Source organism: Hirundo rustica, chromosome 1 (genome assembly GCF_015227805.2).
Source record: "Hirundo rustica isolate bHirRus1 chromosome 1, bHirRus1.pri.v3, whole genome shotgun sequence".
In the NCBI taxonomy this organism is placed as follows: domain Eukaryota; kingdom Metazoa; phylum Chordata; class Aves; order Passeriformes; family Hirundinidae; genus Hirundo; species Hirundo rustica.
The window spans coordinates 42770283-42785991 of NC_053450.1; the positions used below are offsets into that span (position 1 = coordinate 42770283).

At 39.5% G+C, this 15709-nt stretch overlaps 1 protein-coding gene across 5 annotated transcripts in view; it reads right to left on the reverse strand.

The window, feature by feature from the left end:
* The window catches only part of SPIDR (scaffold protein involved in DNA repair), a 194785-nt gene that overhangs the window by 68222 nt on the left and 110854 nt on the right, over positions 1-15709 (reverse strand). For all 5 annotated transcript variants that reach the window (XR_009208127.1, XM_040070770.2, XM_040070780.2 and 2 more), the window contains exon 9: positions 298-508. Coding sequence is in view for 4 of the 5 variants with exons in the window: in XM_040070770.2 (XP_039926704.1) it covers positions 298-508 (211 nt within the window). In the remaining variant the exon portion in view is untranslated. The remainder of the gene's footprint in view (positions 1-297; positions 509-15709) is intronic.

The following is a 15709-nucleotide window of genomic DNA, read 5'->3' on the forward strand; positions in this document are numbered from 1 at the left end:
TATTCAGCTATAAAGAATAAGAGAAAAATCAATGAAAAGCCAAGTTATAATTACTATTTAGCACAGTAGTGAGATTTCAGCAAAATAACCTCACAGCAGTTCAGCATTTGGATGGACCAAAAGCCTCCACTAAGAAAATATTATTAAAGTAAACACTGCATATTATTCAGCCTTGACTAAATGAAAGGGGAAACTAAACAGGTCAGTAATTTAGAATCTTTGTTTTTCTTATGATTTCCAAACATCTGCTCACCAACTTTTTACCAAGTGCTTAACTGTGAACCAAATGGACCATACCTGATTATCTGAAGATTCCTGGTGTAACTTATCATCAAAGTCATCAAGTCTGAAGGTCTGTGCCAAAGATATGATATTCTTCCTGATAAGCGTCTTTGTAAGGGCATATGTCTTCTCTCCGGCTTCTGAATGTTCACTGAGTAGCACCTTCTGACTAAAGTAGGTGTTCATGATAACAGGAACATCTTCATTTTGGAGAAGCAGTTTTTGCCTGGAAAAAAAACCAAAACAATTTAAGTGGCATCAAATCCATTACAAGCTAAACTGCTGATCAGCACTATTTTAAAATGTACCTTGCATTACATTTCTCTCCCCTTTTTTCTACTTCAGAAGCGTGTTACCCAAATTGCAAATTACCCACCCCACAGACAGAATCAGCTTGGATCAGCCGTCTTAGCTCAGGCATAGCCCTGGGTGATTGGAAAGCCACTGCATCCAGGGACAAGTTACACCTGGGAGCCAGCTGAGGTGCCAAGCCCCATGAGCCCCATCTGGCTTCACACAAACGCTACTTGGTGTCTTCATGTTGTCAGCACAGAACAGAGAGCACCAGGACCCTCTGCATACCGTTAGTGAGTAAAAGCCATGAATGAAAGACTATTAAACCTGCTCCATGTTAATTCAGACCGCTGGTCCACTGGAGCCAGCCTGACTCGTGCAGGACATTCCCCTCTGGTGAGTGCTTCCCACCAGCCCAAATCCATTCTCCTGCAGCTGGCAGCAAGCTGCTCCTTCTCCCTCTATTTTTCTAAAAGCAAAATCCTATGTTTTTCTTACATTATGCTGTATATTATCTTGCCTGTGTGTTTGTCACTGTCATAAATGTGCTCTCCTAGATCCAGTTTTGGTTTCTAGTGCCAATGTAAATTCCCAAACAGCTCCACAAGCAGCAATTTCTTACCCACCAGATTAAGGGGATGTTTGCAAAATCTCTAAACACACAATAATTTCATGCCAATTATGTGCTGATGTTGGGTTTTTCTTATGCTGGTATCACAATCACATATTTAGAAATACACTTTTTATACTCACGGGACACACATCTAATGAAGTCAACTAACAAAACCAACCAGAAATCTCATTTCCTGCAGCATCAAAACAGACCAAAATCCGTTTGGTGTCTTCACCACAGTCTGTATTTTTCTACCATTAGATTTTTATCACCTAGGCATCAAACAAGGCCTCCTGCCTTGGCAGCAAAGCTGTGATGACCTGGGTTCAGACCTTCAGTCCCTGGACTGTTCAGCAGTTATATTAAGGAGATGAAGCAAGTTTCCACATCTGTGAAAACAGATGTGGATTGTTTCTCAAAACATAACCATAAAGAGTTAAAAAGCAAATTAAGCAATCAAACACTCAAAAATACTTATTTCTGATCTCAGTCCATACAAGATCTTCACCATGGTCTGTTTTACAACAGACTACTTCATTTTTTAGAGAGCAGATAGCTAAAGGGAGATTGATGTATTTATATTTTCAAAGGCATAGGAAGAGTCGCAGCAAGTTTTAAACTCAGTTATTTTATAATTAGAAAAATAAAACAACAGCCAGATGATCTCTGCCTTTTAGGAAAACCGGATACATTTTAATATAAATTATGAACAAGATGTGTTGCTTCTACTGTGAACACACAGAGAAACAGAAACAGAGAATCCATGAAGAGTTACAGCATAAAACTATGTCCTGAACTCCACCAGGAAGAAGCCTTATTGCCATCTGTGAGCTCCTCAGATTTAGGGGGGGCAGCAATTCATCTCTAAGGGACACCTAGTCCCTTGACTTCAGATGAATTTGTTAACAAAGCTCCCAGTTTAGAGCATGAAAATATCTCACAAGGCTGCCAAACTGACACTGCCTGATAATTTTCTGCATTACAGGATTAAAACTGAGGAATTAGCTTGGTCAGCAAACTGAGACTCTCTAGTTTTATGAGATTTTTCAACTGTTATTTACCCACTTTTTTCTAAAGAACAGAAATGTATATAAAATTTACTACAAATCTTGGAATAGTTTGGGCTGTCTTTATATGCAGATGTGTGATGAAAATTTTAGCACCTTCTTTCTTGAGATGTCTGTGTTCAGACCCAAAGTAAACAGGAAATCTTTCTGAACACGAGACCATTACATCACTAATGTCAGAAGAATGTTTGTTTGATCTAAAACATCTCATTCTCTAAAAAAAACACTGACGTTAGTAGCAAATCATTTGCAGAAACTTTGAGGTTTATGGTTTTATTTTTATTTTCCTGAGCAGATATGTGATCAAGTTTTTTGGTTTTTTTTTTTGAAAGGCAGGTAAGTTTTACTGATACCCAAATGACGTGCAGCTTTGCTTTGCTCTGCTTATGAATTCCATGTCTCAAGTACTTTTATAATTGCCAAGAGCTTTCCTGGTGAAGTACTCATTATTCCATCATATTTTTACATGGGTAATGCATGAACTAATGGCTACTTGGTATTTCCACAAAGCAAAAATGGGGAGATATATATATATGCTTTCAGAAGAAGCCTCTCATTTCTTAAATGCAATTAGTTCACTAAAAAACACTATCCTGAAGACATTGTTTGTTGTAGACCTGCATAGATGTGCACACACTTAGCAGTAGTTCTTCAGCTGTATCAGAGAAATATTCACATATATATAGAATATTCACAATATACAGAATTGTATTTTTATTTACATCATTACCAAGTTATATATATATATTCTTCAATACGAGAATAGAATTATTAAAGTAGTATCAATTAATTGAATGAAAACTCTTTTCCCAGAATTTTTTTCTAGTACTGCTCAGCAAAAGCAAGCTCTGTGGAGTGGAACTTTGTCATCACGGCAGAAATCTTTGCATTGCCAATTGCTCATACTGTTTTCTTTGCAACAAAGGCAATCATGTTAGAGACACATGTATACCTTACATAATTTTTGTCTTTTTGTACGGTATAGACCGAGGCAAAGAAAGCTTATCATGCTGGAAAAGTTGGGGAAAGAAAAATTCCCCAAGCAATCCCCACATGTGTTGCCCTTGTGCCTGAGACACCATAACTGATCACCCCAACTTTAAACATCTGTTCCAGCTGCAGATTCTCTATACCCAGAAGCAGCCTTACTCTAGAATACAGAATACATTCTGCAGCATCCTCTTAGACATAAAGTGTGAAACGGGCATTGCAAGACTTCTGTGAACTCTCTTATATTGCTTCTTTTCTATTGGCTTCATAATAGTTTAAAAACTAGTTTTCAAAGAATGAGAGACATCTCAGATAATCTAAAGATGATAGGAAAAAAAAAATAAAGTTCACTGCTGGTTATAAGCCCCTCTGAAGAAATCTCTTGTCATCTCTGATTTTTTCTTGCTCAGCAAAGTATTATTTAAAAGCTGGATTGACTTCCTTAGTATTTGCCCTTCGACCTTTCTAATGACCTGAAGTAGAGACTGGGAACTTTTTATACTAGAGGACATTTTTTTTCCTGGTATGTAGACAATCAGCAATTGCCGTAACTGGTCACATGCTAAAGGAACATGAGGCAATTTTTTTTTCTTTTTTTTTTTTTTTTTCCCCCAGCAGCAGCTCGCTTCTCTGTCCAAGAACATAGCTTGCTTTTTCTCTTCCTCCCTCCTATGACGGAGGTTATCTGGCCAAGTAGGCAGGAGACGTTCTTACCCACTTCTACGTTAATCGTGGTCTGTCTCCATCCGAGATGCGAAATGCTGCAGAACGTACAGCATGGCACCAGGTAAAGGAGCTGACGTTTCCATTCGAGGCAGGGTCGTAATCCTGGGGCCAAACAATCAGTGGGTTTGCACTGTGGTCTGCCCTGCACAGCCCATCCACAGCCAGCAAGGAGTTGTGACTCCACGGCAGCAGCGAGCAAGCAAACCACACGCTTCCGCTCCGTTCTGCTGACATCAAACGGCAAGGCTGGTTCATGAACTCGAGAAGACTCCGGATCACTTTAAATTAGAGAACATTTTTTCTTTTTTTCACTCTCCCTGGGTATTTTACTGGGCTCTTTTTTTTTTTTTTTTTTTGCCTTTACAAAGTGTAAAACGCCTGGAGTGGTTTTTTTTAAGAGTTCACTGCACTAAATGAACACTCTTAACATTTCAGTGACCTACAACTTGCACTGTAATTATGAAACAGGCTGTTCTCAAGTCTCAGAACAATGATTTCTGCATAAAGCAGGTTTAACATCCACCAAGTAGCACAGCAGTAGTACGTGTAGAACAAGAGCATGCCAGAGCCTTACACTGTTGCCCAGAAGCATGAGGAATCATTCCCCAAAGGAACAACGTATAGGGCCCATCCCTGACTTCCTAGGAATCACTTGTTTTATCCAACGTAGAGAAAGTTGCTCATGCTGCCTCTTGCTTAGGGTTGTGTTGCATTTACAATGCTTATCTGTGAAATGTCCAAGAAATGCCTGAGCATTGAGCTAATGATAATAATAAAGAAAGAAATCCTCCCAAGACCCCAAAAAACTTAACAAGTTCAGACAAATCTCGGCCCACCTATCACCCAAGGACAGTAACTATCTTCTCAGTATACATCCCAAGTCAACAAGCCATTTGGGACAGAACTGCTTGCTACCATGCCTAGAGATTGCCCAAACACAGAATTTTCATCCATGAGTGAGTAATCTCACCACTTGTGTGTGAGCCTCCATCAGCATCATTTACTGCCGCTGTAATGCTGCATGGACACTGCAATTCTGAGTTCACACTTTCACAGTACAAAACTTCTTCCCATGCCCATCGTCTAAGACAGAAAACAGAAATCAGCTGTTATCTCTTTCTTTGAAATTATCTTATTCAAAGCAACAGATTAATGTGGTACAAGTTCCCAAGGCTGATTGTTCTCTTTTCCCTGCGGAAAAGTAGCCTTAACCATCCAGATCAATGTCCAGAGTCACATACGGCAAATATACAATTCTCAGCTGTGTCAGGTTTCCAAAGAAATGTGGCTTCGACACCTCAGAATAGCAGGTCTGCAGAAGATGTAACAGAAAAAAAGCTAAAATTTCTACTTTTAAAGTATGATGCATTTTATCTGTGAATAGAATAGCTAGATACTTATTTTGTCCCCCTACCGGAAAAATATTTTATCTGAAGACTTATTCCATGAATACAAGACACAAAGAAAAGAACATATAGCTGTTAAATATATAATTTTTTATAGCCCAATCTGTTACAATTTGTCACTGAACCTTAAGTACAAAGCAAACTAAGAAAATCAGTAAAACAACACAAGTAATGAAAATAAATATTTTCTATTGCAGTGTAAGTTCTTTCTGCAAAATACTATTGTACTTTTCAACAAAATTACTTGTAAACCTAAGAAATCACTCCAGGAAGAAATTACAGTACACAAAGCCAATGTTTTTATCACTATATCACTTTACTAATTTCAGAGTAATCATATAAACTAACCACTGGCTTGCCATAGTGCTGCCTTTTGAAATCTGACACCCTGTAGCATGAAAAAAAGTTGTATGGAAATGTTCACATTTAAGAAGAGCTCTGCTATAAAAAGCTTGTGGTTAACATTAAGCACTATTATACCACACACCTCGTGCTCTCACCTTTGCAGGGAGCTGCACTGTGTGTTAACTGAAGGGGGATGTACAGGTCTTCTGAAGTAGGAAGGCACTGATGGATATCAAAGCAAATCTCATCCACCTCCAGGAAATTACTGTAATACCAGGCTCTACCAAGACTGGAAAGTAGGGAAGTTTCTCAGAGCTCTCCAGCTACTTATTTTGGCTATGAAGAAAGCACCTGAAATTGCTAGCATTCTGGACCCAAATTCATCATGATAAGACTTAACATTTGGCACCACCAAACATAAAATTCCACAGGCTGTGCTTACATACAAACTGGCATGGAAATGATCTCTTGAGCTTACTGGGGGTAATACTTCTGAGAGAATTCACTAAGAGTCTACTCCAATCTATGCTGAGAATTTTTTAACACCGAAGTCAGACACAAAACAATTGGTATTAAAAAACCTGCAAACAATGAAGCACTAAATGGGAATGATGCTTTAAAAACAGGACAAAACACTTCCCCCCACCCCGTATGAGGGTGTTACAAGTAACTAGGGAGATATAAATATCATGGTTATCTTTTCATAATCAAGATGTTATGAAAGAATTTCAATCTGTGTGTTTACCCCATATATCAACTTGTGTCTGACTAGCCATGAGCTCATTATTCAGATGACTTCTTCTCTCTACTCCCAGTGCTAAACTGCACATAGGGTTTGAGGTGTCTGTGGGAGCCACCACAAAGTCCAGGGGCATACCGGAGGGATTCTGAAAGGTGGAGGAAAAAGGAAGCAAGCAAACTGCAAAGTGACATCATGTTAAAACTTGTGGTGAGTGATAGAGAGAACAGAAATGGCTGTCCTGATGTGAGATCAGAGGCCCACATTCTAGCTTAGAGCAGCGAGCAGCAAATATTTGAAGACCATGAAAATAAAAGCAAGCATCTAGTGAAAGTTCTCCAGAACACTAGCTGATATCTTTTAAAAACTTACAGCTTAGGGACTTCCTAAGGCAGAAGTAATATCCCTGTATCTAACAGTCTTTGGTAGACTTTTCTTCCAGGAAAAGTCTTATGTGCCTGCTTTTTGACCACCTGTACATTGACGGCATCCATAACATCCTGCAGCATCCACCATGCTCTACAATCTAATTACACGCATCTGAGAAACCACTTCCTTTGATTTTTTTTTTGATCTGTCACCTAGTGGTTACATTGCTGCCCCCCACTTCTTGTTTTTGAGAGGCAGTGAACAATCATCCTTCCTGATGCACTTCCTAATACAGACCTTTATCACATCCTCTCGCAGCCACTGCTTTCTCAAGGTGAAGACCCCTCGTCAGCCTAGTCATTTCTCACAGAGAAGCTGCCCCATACATCCCTTCTTGTTGCTCTTCTCTGATATTTTTCCACTTCTGCTACATATTTTTGATTTGGAATACTGAAATCCCAATGTAGAAATGCACCACAAATTTCTACAGTGACATCAAGGCAGTTTTGACTCCATTTCTAGTGAAGCCTTATTTTACCATGTATTTTTCTGATCATTAAATGAAGACTAAGCTGACATATTAATGAAGCTATTGGAACACTAAAACCACGTTCCTGGATACCAACAATCAAGAGTCCATTATTTCATATATGCATTTCACATATACCTACAATTTCCTAGTAGGAAAGCCCGAGTCCTTCCTCCAGCCCTAGCTCTAGAGCATTAAGATTATGAACATATTCTCCTGTCTATAGAATTGCGAGGAGGACAGCACACCATTGAATAGAAAGGAAACTTGCATAGTGTTCTGTTGTACAGAAGGTGTCGAATTCTCTGTTTTCTTCATTGGTACCATGGAGATTTGAGGCAACAGGTTACACCAACAACTCCTCTGCCAGTGGATGAAAGATGAGGAGCGTTGCCACTCGGCCACCACTACACACAATGCCACCACTCTGAGGTATCAGGAGAAGCTACTTCTCACACCAGAAGAACGCTGCAATATCCACCCAAATAGCTGTGGGCCATGTGTCAGAGTGAGGAACTTGAATTCTGACCAAGGTATGGAGCGTCAGGGTATTTGGTTGTTGGTTCAGGTTTGGAGGATTACTGAGAAACTTTAACAGACAAATACCATTTTAAAATGCATTGTTCAATGTTTTGCAGAGATTATTAAGAATACTGTCCTTTTCTTCCATAGACATTTGGCATTTGCTATTGGAAAGACTCTCTATGAGACCGGCCTTGCATTCACACTCACTTGCACGCACAGTAGCAAGAACAAATAACTATCACTGAGCAAACATCAGAAAGATAGATCAATATACACATGTATTTGATTTTACTTAAATATTTTGTTATCAAATCTAGTATTAAAAAAAACCCAGCACAACTACTAAATAACCAAAGTCTTCTGTCAGATTTGTTCTTATACTCCTATCTTATTCTGGTACTCATTTCTGGGCATTTCCTGTTGTTCCTTTGCCACGTCATGAAGCAAGAACAAATTCTGCTCTCTTCTGGTGAGGTCATATTTTATACAGACAAGTCTAGTGCTATCAGCACAGGAAGAGTAGCTGAAAGTAGCAGTAGTTCTGCTACTGAGAATCACCAAAGGTAGTGAGAGCTTGCTCTGAGCCACAGAGCACAACAGCAAAGCAGGACATTCCTCAGCTGGTCAAACTCAGCTTCAAGCAGACTGGAGGTCTCAATGGACAGCATCAGGCAAGGGAAAATGACTGAGGCACCTGTACAGAAAACTGTCCTTCAGAGCTCCACAGGTTTTTAGGCATGTTATAAACCAAGTTTACCTGCACTGTGATCCACTTCAGCTTTACTGAGCTGCGAAAAATCCTGTTTTTCACGATATTTGCTGCCACTACTGATAAATGTGTAACAAAGGTAAAAGGTGGTGTGGATAAGCCAGGTAGCACAGAAACCTCTTTTAGGCGAAGTCCTTTCTGCAGTAACCCATTCACAACAATCATCAGTGCAAAGACAGCAATGCTAGTGACCAGAGTGGAAACTTCTTTACCAAAACATCCTGGCGTAGACATCGCCTAAGTGAAACCGTCTGTGCAAGGGAAGAAGTTCAGCATCTTGGCCTGCCACAGAAACACTGATCATAGGCGATAAACAAAATATCTTTCTCCTTTTTATGTTAGAGAACAGCCCTCAACAGTGTGTGTACTTTGAAGTTAACACTCACAAGAATAACTTTCAGAGCTTCATTCTGCTTCTATGCAACACCATATATCTTCTCCATTAAATCACCAGAGGTGCATTCTGTGGCATAGCTCGCTCAGTCAAAACAAGGAAAAACACTCTGAGAAATAACATTTAAATTCAACATTATCCTTAACTTTTTTTTTTCTTTTCTGAATCCAGAGCAATCTTAGTATTCCTGCATTAAAGACATAATTGTACAGAACAAGCAAAAATTTCTAATTTTTACATTGAAATCTTATATGATCTACAGGTCATTGCTAACTTGGCTTGTTTTATTTCACTGAATAGTTGCAATGACACTTAGCAGCCAGATCACATCAGATTTGAGAGCGTTTTCGTACTGCATCACACTATTCTTATATGCCCAAATTCCTTTTTCAGATTCATGTAAGACGGCTGGTGACTCAGCAGAGCAGAATCAATAACAGAATGAGATGGACGAGCCCAGGATTGGGGGTTTTTGTGATCTCATTAGACTTCAGAGTCTACACAGCTCCAGCATGTTCCAGGTTTACTTTTCCATTTCAAAGAATATTTATTTTTAGAAAGAAACAGTCTTGTATGCTTCAGAAAGAAAAAGTTAGAAGTATAGTGGAAAGATGAAAGCCCTTATTATTATTTTAAAAAATCAAAACCACACAGCCCTGCCTTTATTTATTATGTTCAAAATACTTCAACATCTACCAACCCAATAAGCCAAGTTTACCTATCACAATTCTATATGTTGCACAGTCATATGAACACAACTCATTAAAACTAATCAATCAAAACTAATTAGAAGCTAAGCTGAAAGAATTGGGAAAATACCAGACATATCATTACAAAAATAAAACCTAAGAATAACTTTTTCAGAGCAAGAAAGAGATCTGTATTTTTTTAGAGGCTCCAAGGAAACAGAATTGCAACTCAGGTCATTGCTTGAAGCACTATCACAGTAAAACCTTACACCACTGATACAAACACACCTGCCAAAAAAGAGGTGCATTAATAACCTTTGAAAACTGGTAAGAGTCCTTGCAGCAATGTAACTTATTATCACACAAGGGATGGTTTTCTGATGAGCCATTTCAGCTAAAGCTCTCTGTGGAAGCAACCCACTTCCAAAGGAGAGGGGCATTTTGGAGCACGGGTATCTCTCACTACTGCACCCCGCCCCCCCTGCCAAACAAGCAGAAACAAAATCTTTGAACTTGTGGGAAAACACCTGTAAAAACATACAGATTTAGGAGAAAACTGGTGTGAGAGACATAAGGTGGAAGGTGTGCCATCACAGACAACTTGGCCCTGGCAAAGTTTAAAGTGAGAATGACATTCCAAGAACAATAGTGAAATTTGCCAGTCCAGAGAAATGTTTATGCAATAAAGGGTGAAACAACTCCACTACACACATATTTCCCAAGCAAACAACTGTGAGTTAATCGAGAGCTTAAATATATCCTATAGTGTTTAACAAAGGATGGCATCCCTATTCTCAGGCTTGAAAGCTGCATATCAAGTTTTGGAAGCAGGGACTTTGCAGCCAGATTTGAAAACCTGAGAAATATTAACCTAAAGAAGGAATGCTGACTGACTTCTTACAAAGGAATCATCATGCATTTCATTTTTCTTTTCAATACTTTCCACTCTCTATGTACCTTCACTAAAACAACAGCAAACATAGTATCACTGTACAATAGCCCAGGCTTTACATGACAGGATCTGAATGGCCTCTGGTTTCAACTCAAGTCATAGGCTATCACAGGCAAAACCAGGAGAGAAGAAAAAAAAAAGACAAAATTATCAAGTTCCAGCAAAATGACTTGCCTTTTCTCCCAATACAGCTGAAGCACTAATGGTAAGAAACCATCTTCTATACTCCGAAAGAAAGAAGTTTGTGCCAGCAGATAATGATCCTCACATATAGGCTGAAATTCTTCACGTTTTCCCACTGTGGTGGCAAGATTCTCCCTGAACATTTATGCATTTATTTCACCTTTTATTTAGAAGAGTTTCCTCTTGTTTATCCAGGCCAAGGGCCAGCTTCTCTTACACCTCCTTTCCCCAGAACTGCATCCTGGTCCACAGCCACCCTGCCAGGCCCTTCCTGCACTGCTCCTCCTGATGCTGGTGCTCTGCTTCATACTCTCATTCATCTGCAATTCAGGATGGACCTAAATAAAAATGATTCCCTTGCTCAACTGCATCACTAAGCAGGATATGGAAAAAAAACATATATAAATGCAATTATACTAGATCAGTATATAAATGCAATGACACTCGATCAGTTTTGCTCTAAGTTCTACAAGTATATATATTTAGGATATTGTATTTTGACATCTGTTCTTAAAATAAAATTACTTGTGTTCTTTACTCTCCTCTCTATCAGCTGTTTAAAAAAAATAAGCATACCTGAAAACCACTGTGAAACTGTCTGCTACAAATACTGTTCAAAGAGGAGTCTCTGGGCTGATTTCCTGTATGTCAATGTGCTCAGCTGAAAAAATGTCCAGGGCATGATTCCCAGACTACGGTACAGGAAAAAAGAGGAGTTCCCTGGCTTAGAAGGAAGACACAGGGACTCATCCAGGGAAAAGAGGCCAGTTCATGTCTCTCATATGTGCGTGCACATACACACAGAAGTGCAGGCACACGCGTGTGCGCTCCCTTCCCTGCCTTGCCTCTGCCCTGGTGGGGTGGGCGAGCTGGCGCAACATCCCCTCAAGGGAACGAGCTCCTGAAAGATCTGATATGACATTTTTACATTCAACTGACTGCATGCAACATTCCTTTAAAAAAAATATATTGTCTGTTTGCTTGCTTGAAGCGTCACAAAGATAATATTCACGTCTGTGACCCTGACTGTCTCTGGTCAAGAGGCAGAGAGATTGTGCAGACCGCGTTGCCTTCCAGCACCCCCGGGATGCCTGCCAGAGAACAGAGCTGCTGTCCCAGAGGAGAGGGTCAGATCCCCTGGCCTTGGGCTAACACTGTTAGCAGGCCCTCTGGTGACTGCTGAGGAGGTGAATGGCACTGGGGACTTGGCTTGCACAGCCCTACACCTGTGTTACTGACGTACACAGCAAAAACTCCAGTGCCCTAAATCTGGGGAAAGAGTATTATTTTTTTCTTTAGAGAACCTTATCCCCCAGATCACTTGTCTTTCCATTCTTCTTTATCATTGTTGACCTCCAAATTCCTACACCACCACCCTTTCAGCATCTACCAAAACATTCGTATCTGTTTTCTACACTGTGGTTACATGTCCATGTGGGCTGAAAATCTTTTAAAGAATCTTATTTAAACACAGCTTCATCATCCAGATACTGTTTGGGCAATGAGCTATGCAGAGCCAAGCAGCATTAGAGAATCTTATTTCAAAGCCTGTTTCCACTACCGGAGGACTCATTTTAAAGTGAATTTAAATTACTGCCTTTCCCATAAAAACCTGCTTAAGTGCATTTAAAAGAAATGTTGCCAAGTGCAGAAATGCAACCTCTGCCCTTGGAGGTCCTTGAATTAAAGTTTGCTGAAGGCTGCCAGGTTAATCCCGGGTAGAATCAGTCTGTGTTTGTTCAGCCTTTCTGCTCTCCCACCCAACATGCACTCCCGGAGATGGGGTACCCAGATGAGCAGAGCTGCTGTTTCGCCTGATAGGGCTGATCTGTTCATCACACCCACCACTGCTTGCCTCCACACCAGCAAGGACATAAGCTAACAGAAAAGCTGATTGTCAAAAACATCACGTGCATTTTTCTATGTTTCAAGCTCATCCTGTCAAGACAGAGGTCGGTATAATACCTCCTGCTGCCACAGACCATGACCACAACCGATCATGTAATGACAGTAATGAACCTAAGTTTGATGTATGAGTATGCAACTCCCTAATTTTATAAACTGGTTATAGAACACGTGAAAAGTTGGAGATGGAAGCAGATTTCATCTTTTTCATTCTAAACTTTTTTCTGGGACTGTCATTTTAATTTAGGTCTGTAAAGGCTGAAAAAAAACCAAAAAAAGTTTTGAAGAAATGCAAGGCCCTACTAAGCCCCAAAGTGGTTACCCAATAGAGAGCAGCAAAATGAATAGCATCCTCTCTGTAACCCACGTTCTACTCTGTAACCCACATGCTCCTCCTCATACTTCAGAAGGCAGGGCACCCAGAATTTCCAGCTATGTCTGATCAGCCTCTTAAAGTCATCCAGGGAGCTTCTCTTCTGTGCTTTAAGAGGGTATCTGGCTTAAGGCCACACAACAAACACAACTGTGGCAGCTTAGCAGTCATTTGTACACTTCTCTAAGCTACCCTTTTCAGGTTCTTAAATCACCAAAAACCCAGTCTCTAACAGCAGCCAAACAATTTTTAAAATGTGGCAAAATCACATATCCATTACAAAAGATGTACTTACGTGATTTTGTTGGTTTACTTCTGTTTAGATAATACAGCTGCATACAAATTGCTGCTGCATTTTAATAAAATTGTAATGTTAACAAGGTCCACATGGAAAGCACAAGTAGCTAAAACTTTGAGTAGGCATGGACAGGAAAAAGGACTATGCTAGACCAGAAAATATGGCAAAAGAATATTGAAAATTAGTAATTCAAGCAGCAGAATGAATAGCTGGCAAAATTTCAAGCAAACACTTTGCCTCTGTGCTCACTTCTTCTTATATCTTCTCTGAGGGTGAGCCTTTACCATGCTTCCACTGCGCCTAGTCTTGGACTGTATCAAGAAAGTTACACTTTCTGAAAGGGTAATAATATCTTTTGGATGCTATAAGAGACTCTGCCTTACAGAGAACACTGCAGGTGAGAAGATTAAAAAATAAAAAATCCGCCTAAACACAGACCCACTATTCAATACTGCCTTCATTTTCTGTTCTGTTCTCACTATTTTTTCTTTCTTCCCAGAAACATTCTTCCCATTGCCAACTGTTTTGTTGTCTCTCAGTATTCTATCAACAACCAAATATCACCATGTGGTGCTGGATCTCAAAGGCAGAATTAAGATTAACAGTGTCATGATTAAGTGCCAGCTGAAGAGACACAGCCACAAAACTAGACTCCGTGGCTGAGAGCTCATGGCCCCACTCAAGATGCCCCTGAGCACTGAAATTTTCACCCTCTTCCTCCCAGAGCCAGGAAAGGGATGGCACTTCCAGAAAGAACAGTCACCCTTGGATGACAAAAAGTTTCGACATTGAGACTTATGAGCATTGTCTGGCTCCCCAGTGAAAAAACATAATTCAGTTCTATGCTGATACATGCACAGGAAACCTACACATGGAAAATGCAGGTCAGATGAAGGCCAGTGGAATCAGGACCACAGGTATGTGTAGCCATGGTATTCTCATGCTCAGTACGGAAAACACTCCACAGGCTGGCACATTCTTCAAATAGTTTTTCAAAATAATTATTACCACTTTGACCAGTATAACTTACAAGTTAAGCAAATAAATCTAAAAAAAAAAAAAAAAAAAAAAAAAAAAAAAAAAAAAAAAAAAAAAAATCCCTAGTTATGTCCCTTAACCTCATCTACTTATCTTGAAAAGCAAGTCAGTTAGCTTTACTTCCAGTGCTCCTCACTGCCAGATTAAGGTTGCTATGGGGCACACAGTATTTGATTAAAGCAATTATATCTACTGGCATATACATATGTGTTTGTTTTATGCCATGGAAATATCTCTATGCTTTTCACAGAAACTGGATATAAAAGTTACACATGGAAAACCCAGTACCTGTGAATGCCCTCCTCCCAAACTGTAAACATAGCAGGAGACTTCTAATGTTTGTTTGAAAACACTTGCCCTAAGTGATAATCCTGATGGAAAAAAGGAAGTAATTTTGCTTACTCCTTGCCTTCAGGTGGCTCATTAAAACACCTCTTATAAAAGAAAGAGGATATGAGTCTCTCTTGACTTTATGCTGAGGCTAACCGTCTTTGGGGAAGGATCCTGGCAGCAAAAGAGTATAAACTCAATTCTTTGTTTTAATTTAGAATTTAATTTGTCAGCAAAACCAAAGTTCATAAAGAAGGCAAATTTTGACAAATTGCAACTGCCATGAGCTCTGCTAAGAGCAGGATGTAACATGAATGTGATTCTTCAAGAGAACAAATTATAATCGTTGCATCCAAACAAAAAATGCTTACATTAATAAGTTTGTTCTATAGTTTGCCAACTCTTCAGGCTGGGTACTAAGGAAAATTTGCTAACCTCACATTCACAAGATAAAGTGATCTGCAGCACATCTACTGTATGTCAGCAGGACAAGGTGACAGTTGTCCCGTTGAGTTTTTTAGATTACAATTAGCTACAATACCTTAAATCTGACCACACCCCTAAACAGAAGGAGGTAATCTAAGCAAAACAGTTTCCAAATCTCAGAAACCTTATTCACGCAAATCATTTGCACCAACAGAGAAAATGTTTGCTTATAAAAATAGTAACTTATTTTTGTGTATCTACAATAAAATACAGCACATGTACTAGGTACAGACTAAGAATGTCTGCTGCTCATTTCAGCTATAGTATACTCATGAAAGTAAATGCTTTAGATATACTATGTCAATTGGATGGGTAGCATGGTAGTCTGCAGGGAAACGTAATCTACTACAACAGTATTACAAAGACATCAGTAAATACCTGGAGATGTTCAAAGCCTAAACACTCAT